The following is a 10,843-nucleotide window of genomic DNA, read 5'->3' on the forward strand; positions in this document are numbered from 1 at the left end:
CTAGAGCGCCGACACGCGCACTATGTTGCTCTGCAGGAAGTCGGGCGTGCTGGCCGACTCGTCGCCCTCAGGGGTGGTCATCGGCGGCGTGGGCATGCTGATGACCGCTGCCGTCAGGTACGGAGGCTCCGAGTTCAGCCGCACCGTCTCATCGAATTTAGCGTTCAGACTGGAACGACTGCAGAGAGAGAGAGAGAGAGAGAGAGAGAGAGAGAGAGAGAGAGAGAGAGAGAGAGAGAGAGATGGAGGGATGGAGGGAGAGAGAGGAGGACAAGTTTGACTTTAAAAACACCATTATTTTTAAAACTTAGTGCCAATGAACATCATGCCTTATCAACATCCAATGAAAATGAAAGAAAGACAGACAGAAATAAAGAAAGGAAGGAAGACAGAAAGGCTACAAGACTAGCAAAGTTATCTAATAAAATACATATTTTCCTTTTTAATGAATGTTATATGTCATGTCAGAATGGTATCTGTTAATAAGATGATGATGATGATGATGATGATGATGATGAAACGGAGTGACAGATGAGCACAGTGGGATAGGTTAAAAGGATACATACATCAATTTGTATATACAGTAACTGGGCTAGTGCAGACTTCACAAAGTATCCAACCCAAATATCCTATTGCATACTTCTACCTGTGTACTTTATGCACTGTCCATCTTTTACATCGGATTAACTATCTTCATGTATCACTTACACTGTGTACTTACACTGCATAATTATGCACTAGTCCTCACTTACACTGCATACTTATCACTATTACTAACTTACACTGCATACTTATGCACTAATCCTCACTTACACTGCAGACTTATGCACTATTACTAACTTAAACTGCATACTTATGCACTAATCCTCACTTACACTGCATACTTATGCACTATTACTAACTTACACTGCAGATTTATGCACTAATACTAACTTACACCACATACTTATGCACTATTATTTACTAAGATGGCATATGAACTATACTTCTTCTACTGCACTTTTTACCCCCCCCCCCCCATAAATGCACAAATAGGCTGACACCAGACATAATTTCACTGCATTTCTTACTTCCAGTAGTAACTATATGCATGTAACAATAAACTTCCTTGTATCCTTGTATCCTTGTACCTCACCTACATTGCATACTTGCATACATTGCATACTCACTTACTTATGCACTAATCCTCACTTATATAGCATACTTTTGTCATATAAATGTCAATAAACTCCACATCACTTGGTCAGTGTACTTACAGACTTTTAATGACTTTGTATTTCTGAATCTGTCTGGGAGGATTAAATAGACTCTAAATAAGGAAAGTACATCTGACCAAAGGCACATGATGAATAGACAAATGCGGCTCTTAAAAGGAATAATAAGACCCACATTACAAGAGGCTGTCTGAGAAGCATTAAAGGAGAAAGAGACCAGACAACTCCTCCGAGTTTTAGAATTAGGGATTATTCTAAAGAACGCAAAGCTCAACTCTTTCTTTCTCCCCCATATCGAGAGGCCATTAGCATGGAGGTTAAGTATAGCATGATCTGCAGACACGGGGGTTGAGGATGCACTTATCAGAGCAGTTGGCACGAGAGAGACCGAGAGAGAGAGATAATGGAGACAAAGATAGACAAAAAAAAACAACACAGAGAAATAAAGAAAAAAAGAGAAGGAGATTTAGATAAATAGTGTGTGTGTGTGTGTGTGTGTGTGAGTGTGTGTGTGTGTGAGAAAGATAAAGAAAGAGAGAGAACAAGAGAGATGAGAGAGAGGGATGAATAGAGGAGAGGAAGAAAGAGAGACAGACAGAGGGAAATTGCAGATGGAAATAGAGTGAGAGAGAGAAAGAGCGTATGAGATACAGAAAGAGTGTGCGAGAGACAGAGAGAGAGAGGGAGAGAGAGAGAGAGAAAGAATGATACACAGAGAGACAGAGACAGAAAGAGAGAGAGAAAGAGAGTTAAACATGTTTGTCCTGTGTACATGTAACTGAGCGTTGGCAATAATGTTGCTGAAACTTTCATGCCAATAAAGCATTCTTGAACTGAACTGAACTGAATTGAGACAGAGATAGAGTGACAGACACAGAGAGAGAGAGTAAAAGACAGACAGAGAGAGAGTGAGTGAGAGAGAGAGTGAGAGACAGAGAGAGAGACAGAAAGACAGATTCTCTATGTAAATGTATGTCTAAATGTTCTGCTTTGGCAATGCAAAACTATTCGCCATGCTAGTAAATCTCACTTGAATTGAATTGAGTAAATAACAGAGAGAGAGAGAGGGAGAGAGAGAGAGAGAAATACAGAGACAGACAGAGAGAGAGAGAGAGTGAAGGACAGAAAGAGACAGAAAGAGAGAGTGATATCCAACTCCCTCTCACCCCGCACATTCTCCCAGCTGTCACCCAGGATGAAGCTTCGCTCTCAGTCTGAGGATTTGGGCAGGGGGGGGGGGGGGGGGGCACAGCTGGACATTTCTGACATTCCACCCACTCCGCCTGTGTCGTCATGGAAACACCCTGCCGCCCTAAGTGCTCTGTCATATCCTCTGAGCGATCCTGTCAGCAGTGTCCACACTCTGTGGAGCCTCCCTCCACACAACACACACACACACGCGCGCACACACACACACACACACACACACCGACACACACCGACACACACACACACGCGCGCGCACACACACACACACACGCGCACACGTGTGTGTGTTTTATGTATGTGATTTTTTATGTGTGTGAATCTATCCTGTTTGTACTGTATGTGTGTGTTTGTGTGTATGAATCTACATATCTTTCCTGTATATTTTCTATGAGTTTTAGATTAGATTAGATTAGATTAGTTTAGATTAGATTAGGTTAGATTCCACTGTATTGTGCAGAGTACAAAGTACAAAGAAATGCAGTTTGGGTCTAACCAGAAGTGCAAAAAAGCAGAAAAGTGCAATGTGACATACACAGTATAGACAGGTGGTGCAGTATAACAGTATAAACAGTATAGTGCAGTGTAGACAGCAGTATACATTTAAGAATGTGGTATTGCTTACAGTAATATGAATTCAATCTAAATATGTGCAGTGTATTAGCTGTGTGCATGTGTGTTAGTGAGAACAGATAGACATGTGTGTGTGTGTGGCTTTTAGTGTGTGTGCATGTGTGTTAGTGAGAACAGATAGACATGGGTGTGTGTGTTTTAAAACGCTTCTAATTCACAGAGAGGGAATTTCCCAGAATGCCTTGCCCTCGCGCCGACCTGCCGGACCAGACACAACACAGGCTGACCGCCGCTACCGCTACCACGGTGACACACACACCGACTGAGGCACGTGAAGCGTTAAATCCCACTCCATTCAGCCCACTCCACTCAGATAAACAAACGTGTGTGTGTGTGTGTGTGTGTGTGTGGCACAGTAAACACTCATAACCATGAGAGTATTCAGAGGCATGTCTGGCATTCCAGCCCACTCATCTCTAATATAAACACAGACACACATACACAGACACACAAACACACAGACACACACACACACACACACACACACACACACATACACACACACACACACACACAGACACACACATACACACAGACACACACACACAGGGAATGCCAGGCCCAGCAGAAGTATTCCATTTCCATCTGTCCACTGTCCACAGTGATGTATTGTTGTATTGGGGTTTGAGCAGCAATGAAGAGTGTGTTTATGTGTGTGTGTGTGTGTTTATGTGTGTGTGTATGTGTGTGTGTGTGTGTGTGTGTGTGTGTGTGTGTGTGTGTACCTGTTGGTGATGGGTCTCTCTCTGATCTGGATGGTGCTGAGCTCCTGGACACTGCCCCTCCGGCCGGACATGTTGGCGTTGGACACGGTGAAGCTCTTCCGTTTGTTCCGCCGCGAGCAGCACGATGACAGGCCGCCGCCCCCGCCGCTCGTCGCCGAGGAGATGGAGGAGGACCGGGACGGCGCCTTCACCATGGAAACCTCCAGACAGCTGGACTTGAACGTCTGCTCATCCACAAACTCATGGTTCTGCCAGAGAGCGAACGAGAGAGTGAGGGAGAGAATATGTGTGTGTGTGTGTGTGTGTGTGTGTGTGTATTAATAGGACTGTGAACTGTGATGATTCGACAATAGTTTTCAGGGAAAGCCTATCATAGCACCTAACACTTCGTGCTCATCATCAGTGGTCATGCACGAGTGACCTTTGAACTATGGATAATTCCCTAATCCATGTATTAGGGAAATAGTCCAGGGCTAGGACTAACCCATGTATGGGAAACCAACCTGTTCATCTGTGGGTACGGATGGTGGAGCTAATGGCTATGCTGTGGGTATGGATGACGTAGCTAATGGCTATGCTGTGGGTATGGATGACGTAGCTAATGGCTATGCCTTCAGTACGTGAAATTGTTGTTGACCAATTACTGAACATCCCCTTTACCAAATCCAAACCCTAACCTTAACTCTCGCCAAATCTAAACCCTAACCCTAACCTTAATCAAATCCAAACCCTAACCTTAACTCTCACCAAATCTAAACCCTAACCTTAACCCTAACCAAATCTAAACCCTAATCTTAACCTTAACCCTCACTAAATCTAAACCCTAACCTTAACCATAACCAAATCTAAACCCTAACCTTAACCAAATCTAAACCCTAATCCTAACCTTAACCCTTCCAAATCTAAACCCTAACCTTAAACCTCACTAAATCTAAACCCTAACCTTAACCAAATCTAAACCCTAACCCTAACCTTAACCATACACTGTAGTCAACAGAGTGTCATCAGATAATGTGTTGATAATCTGTTAATAGTCAGTGGGTGGACTATCCAGGTAATGTGTGACTGTACGTTTTGACATGGCCTTTGAACTTTGAACTTTTGAAATGTTGAACTTTTAGTTTGACTTGCTTTGTGAAATAATGAAAAGTGATTATTTTTTAATACTAGAGTTATGAATCATACATTCTATTACAGAATTATAAATTGCATTCCAGTTCCCTTAAGTGCAGAATTTAAGTTAGGGAGAGCAAGAGAGAGAATTGTGAATAGATAGAGAGAGTGCAAGACAGAGGGAGAGAGAGAGAACGAGAAAATGAGCCTGAGGCTGTTGAAAAGGGTGAGACAGAGAGTGACGAGGAGGAAGACAAGTAGAAGACAGAGAGGGAGAGAGAGAGAGAGAGAGGGTTCTCTTAGATATAACTCCAGAATCTTAAATATGCATTTATTTGACAAGCAAAAAAAACCCCATGATTTTAGAAAATGTAATCCAATTTTTTTTTGTTACACGGACTCATCCACTGCCTTGGCAGCAAAATACATATCATTATGCCATAACCTGAGGGACACTAATCTAATGTTACAGTAATATAAACGTTTTTGGCATGGACACATGCAGACATAAACAATGTATTTATTTTATGTCTACATGTATGATCTATGTATATGTTTGTGTGTGTTTTTTTTTTTCTCTATTATACTTTCAGATCTATGTACAGTATGTTACCTATGGATATTTTATATACATTTAGATCTATGTGTGTTACACATACATGTCTATGCACTGTTTTGTATGACTGCTTTGGCAATGTAAATGTCCTTTTTGTCATGCCCATAAAGCACCTATGAATTTAAATTTGAGAGAGAGAGCGAGAAAGAGAGAGTGAGAGAGAGAGAGAGAACATTTAAAAAAGATAATTACCTCATCAACTAAATAATGGAATTCTATCCACCTATATCATCAGTAACAACAAGAGTCTGTAAAGGCCACTCTTTTGTCCCTCCAGCTCTTCACTGGCACACAGCCAACGCCAGAGGGAGTTAGTGTGTGTGTGTGTGTGTGTGTGTGTGTGTGTGTGTGTGTGTGTGTGTGTGTGTGTGTGTGTGTGTGTGAGCGTAAATGAGTGAGTGTGTGTGTGTGTGTGTGTGAGTGAGTGTGTGTGTGTGTGTGTGTGAGCGTAAATGAGTGAGTGTGTGTGTGTGTGTGTGTGTGTGTGTGTGTGTGTGTGTGTGTGTGTGTTCTGGCTCTAAGGCCTGTGGCCGTGCTGCTGAGTGTGACAGATGGATCAGAGGGACTTTGGCTCGCGCCTCTCCACCAGCATCCTCAGGACCCCACCAACCTGGGCTGACCTTGCGGTGCCCGACTAAAAAACAACACCAGCCCCAGTGCTGTGGGGGAACAGCTGTTGGTCAGTTTGAGCGTGCAGGCCAGAGTAAACAGATTTCAGGCTAAGAAAGAGTGATAGAGTGGGAGGCAGAGAGAGATAAAGATAGAGAGAGAGAGGGAAGACAGGGAGAGAGATAATGAGAGAGAGAGGGAAGAAGAAAGAGAAGGTGACAGGTGCACTCAAACCTGAACAGCAGGTTGAAAAGACTGGCATCACACACACACACACTCACACACACACACACACTCACGCGCGCGCCGAGCACATATGCACACAGACACACACCCACACACCCACACACACGCACACCCACACACTCACACACACACACACACACACACACACACACACACACACACACACACACACACATGTACACACACACACACACACACACACAGACACACACACACACACACACACACACACACAGTCCTACCGTGGTCTTCTCCAGGCAGTGCAGCAGGTGATGGTGCTCGGTCTCAAAGACTGGGTTGGCCTTACACACCAGCGCTTGTCCCGCCTCCTTGCAAGCCTTACAGAGGAGACAGAGAAACACACAGTTAGCCCATATGAGGATGAACACACACACACACACACACACACACACACACACACAGAGAGAAATGGAGCGAGGAAAGAGGAAACTAATATGAAGTAGTGTAAAGTTCTTGAGCATGAACTAATGGAACTAACAGAACCATGTGGCATGAACTAATGGAACCATGTGGCATAAGGCAGACTAGACTCTGGCGAAAACGTGGCAGAACGTCCAAACATTACTCCCTTATGTTGGCACATTAAAATAAACATCTGAAGTTTAAACATCTGTGTTGCTCCGGTAAAACTCCTCTCTCTCTTGGCATGAGGCAGCTTTTAAATGAGAAATAACTGTAATAATTGCATGCACCTGACCAGCAAGACCAGGTTTTTCTTGGTCAGTGGAATTGTCATTTTTAAAATAGCAATTTTTGATCATGTGCCTGATCACCACACCTATTTATTTTTCACTGACATACTCCTTGGGGGCGCAGTGTTCGTTTGACCACTTGTGTGCTTGGCGTTAAAATTACCACTGTGTTGGGTGTAAGCTTGTTATAAGAGTTGATGTGCTGGGAGTAGGCTAAGATAGAGAGATAGATAAAATGTGAGAAAGAGATGGATGAAGAGAAACTGTGGTATGGAGAGAGAGAGAGAGAGAGAGAGAGAGAGAGAGAGATGATCACAGTAGAAAAATAGACAGAGACTAACCAGTACGACTCAGAGTGTTCATTGGAGCACCATTAGAGTGAGTAGAGTAGCTACACACACATCTCTACTCCTGCTCACACACACACGCACGCAAGCACACACACACGCACACACTCCTTAAGTGCAAAATGTGTCACAAAGCACTCACACCTCAAACTCAGCCCACAGTATGTGTGTGTGTGTGTGTGAGTATTTACATGTGTTTCAGTGTGGACACGTTCATCTGACTGTTGTAATGTTGACGTATTGTATTTCACTTATTATGCAAGTTTTTGGGTGTATTCACTCATAAATGTGTTGTTTTGCAAGCATATGAGTGTGTTTGTATGTGTGGATTCATTGAGCCTCAGTTGAGCTGTGAGTGTCTCTGTCCACACCTGACCCCTCAAGTTTGAGACATGTTAGTTCATTTGAGCAGGATTCAACGTGAAGCAGGAACACATCAGCCATGACAGTATTCCCTGTGTGTGTGTGTGTGTGTGTGTGTGTGTGTGTGTGTGTGTGTGTGTGTGTGTGTGTCTAACCATCTTCTTTCACACACACTCAGAAAACACCATCCTTTGTTCTGTGGTTGGGTGTGTGCAGGCGTGTGTGTGTGTGGGTGTGTGTATGTGTGTGTGTTTGTGAATGCATCTGTTCATTGCTGTGCGACTGCATAATTGTAAATGTGTGTGTGTGTGAGTGTGTGTGTGTGTGTGTGTGTGTGTGTGTGTGTGTGTGTGTGTGTATCAGCATGATCACGCGTGTTGCGTCACATTGACTCCGCCCGGCTGGAGCTTGCCAGCCAATCACATGCAGCCCTGAGCCAGATCTCATTCCTCCAACGGCATAGCATCCACGGCGGGCGCACTCTGATGATGCCATGAAACACACAGGCCAGGCCATATCCGCAGCAGTGTGGACCAATCAAAATGCATGTTAAAGAACGCATGGAGCATCCCAAGAGGGGGCTGTAGTAGTCATAGCAACAGTAGTGATGGGAGCAGTAGGGGCAGTAGTACGGTTAGAGGAAGCAGATAAAAAAAACAAATAAATAAATCAATACATAAACAAATAAAAAAGACAAGAAATTGAAAAAGGAGTAAGAGATGGTGAGAGGGAGGGGCGGTAGGTAGCGGGTCCTTGTTGCCGGAGGCGACGGGCATAGCCCCGCATGCGGTGCCACAGGTCACATGACAGTCCGCCCGTGATGTACGGTCTAGGTGGAAGAGAGAGAGAGAGAGCGCGCTAGCAAACAAAGAGAAGGTCAGTACTTGACCATGAAGCCAGAGAGAGAGAGAGAGAGGGAGAGAGAAAGAGAAAGAGAGAGGGGGAGAGAGACATGAAGGAATAATGACAGAAAAAGAGAAAGGAGAGGGTATAAGGGATTAGTAGAGAGAGGGATGACAGATGAGAAAAGAAAGTGAGAAACACAGAGAAAGAGGGAAAGAGAGGGAGGGAGGATGGGATAGAAAAAGAAAGGAGAGAAGAAGACAGAGGAAAAGAGATTGAGAGCAATACAGATAGAGAGAGAGAGAAAGAATACAATAGCACCATAACTGGAGAGAGAGAGAGGGAGAGGGAGAGAGAGAGGGAGGAAAGAGTGAAATGAAGAGAACATAAATCAGATAATGGAACTTAAAGGAAAATTCTGTATTTCACCCTGCAGTTGTAAAAAAATATACCACCTCTAAAAATGTGTAATTTCTCAAAATATTCCAGCTGTCATAATTATCTGAATATGCAATCTCTCAAAATATAGCAACTCTAAAAATGCACCATCTCTCAGAACATACTATCACAGCACATCAGATATACTAGGACTCAGAACATCTCACAGAATCTATCCACTCTCAAAATAGATCATCCCTCAGAAATACACCATCTCCCAAACTTTTCCAAATGCCAAAATCTACCATTTCTCACAAATATGTACCCTCTTAAAACAATCTACCAGTTCTTAGACATAGCACAGAAAAGAGTGTTGTCACAGCAACCCTGATCTAGAACTATCAGCAAGTTCTCCCACTCACAAAAACTCAAGTGATTCTACTTCTATATAGATTCTAGATTCTAGATTCAGCTAGAGTCTAGCTCAAATAGCAGAGGTTGGAGAAGCTGATCAAACAGCAGCCTTTGTGGAGCGGTTGGGCATGTTATCACTTGATTACATTCAGAGGGAACTTAGCATATCATCAAATGTCTCTTACAGAAGAGACAAAAGTAGATTTTGACAAGAGCACCAATCACTCAGGTCCTGGAACCAAGAATGTGAAAATGAAGAGATAGATAGATAGATAGATAGATAGATAGATAGATAGATAGATGAATAGATAGATAAACAGATATATAGAAAGACAGACAGACAGACAGACAGACAGAAAGATAGATAGATAGATAGTTAGATAGATAGATAGATAGATGGACACAGACAGACAGACAGACAGATAGATAGATAGATAGATAGATAGATAGATGTTGAGTAAGCAGAGATAATAATAGAACAGCAAATAAAGAGATAGGAAAAGAGAGAGAAAAAACTAGGAGATGAAGGAAGATAACCCCGTGTTAAAAGAGAGAGAGAGAGAGAGCGAGAGAGCGGGAGAGAGAGAGAGAAGGCGTTAGAGAAACACAAACTGCATAAGCGCTTGAATGAGAGAATGAACCATGGAGGTGTGTGTGTGGGGGGGGGCAGCTCTCTTCTGCACCCCCCCACACACCCCCCATCCTAAACGGAGGAAGAGGCTTCCGCATGCACCAGCTGGTCACATCATGCCCCCCCCCCCCCCCCCCCCCCACCCAGAGAGAGTGACAGTGAGAGAGATGGGCGGCTGCGTGTCCGGCGTTACCTCCTCCTCGGTCTCGGCCAGGAGCCCGTTGCGTTTGTACTGCAAATAAGCGTTAGTCCCACCGCTCTTCGTTGCGTGAATTCTAGCAAGCCTGGTTTTCTGTGTGGTGAACAAACACACACGTCCGTTTAAGCCTGCACTTGTGATGATGACTCCCAACTCTTTGAGTGTGTGTGTGTGTGTGTGAGTGTGTGTGTGTGTGTGTGTGTGTGTGCGTATATGTGTGCGTGTGTGTGTGTGCGCATGTGTGCATGTGTGTGTGTGTGTGTGTGTGTGTGTGTGTGTGTGTGTGTGTGTGTGTGTGTGTGCGAGTGTGTGTGTGTGTGTGTGTGTGTGTGTGTGTGTGTGTGAGTGTGTGCATGTGTGTGTGTGTGTGTGTGTGTGTGTGTGTGTGTGTGTGTGTGTGTGTATGTGCAGTGTAGTAAATGCCTGTTTGGCCCTCTTACTTGGCGTGTGCGTGTGTGTGTGCTGAGGGTGCTTAAGTGTGTGTGTATATGTATATGTATATGTATATGTATATGTGTGTGTGTCTGTGTGTGTCTAAAGGTGCAATTGGTTATTATAGCAACAGTTGTCGATTTATGTGAGATATGCACAAG

General features: G+C 43.9%; 1 protein-coding gene across 1 annotated transcript in view; it reads right to left on the reverse strand.

Annotated features, from left to right (window-relative positions):
- Positions 1-10,843, reverse strand: part of kcnd2 (potassium voltage-gated channel, Shal-related subfamily, member 2) — a 183,588-nt gene continuing 172,745 nt past the window's right edge. The window contains exons 3-6 of the mRNA XM_076296906.1: positions 10,245-10,343; positions 6,605-6,691; positions 3,779-4,026; positions 1-178 (exon numbers count right to left, since the gene is read on the reverse strand). Of these exons, the coding sequence (XP_076153021.1) occupies positions 1-178; positions 3,779-4,026; positions 6,605-6,691; positions 10,245-10,343 (612 nt within the window). The remainder of the gene's footprint in view (positions 179-3,778; positions 4,027-6,604; positions 6,692-10,244; positions 10,344-10,843) is intronic.

Source organism: Alosa pseudoharengus, unplaced genomic scaffold, assembly GCF_046254945.1.
Source record: "Alosa pseudoharengus isolate Yale_2024_CS ecotype anadromous, Long Island Sound unplaced genomic scaffold, YU_APseudo_1.1 YU_APseudo_1.1_scf_20, whole genome shotgun sequence".
In the NCBI taxonomy this organism is placed as follows: Eukaryota; Metazoa; Chordata; class Actinopteri; order Clupeiformes; family Clupeidae; genus Alosa; species Alosa pseudoharengus.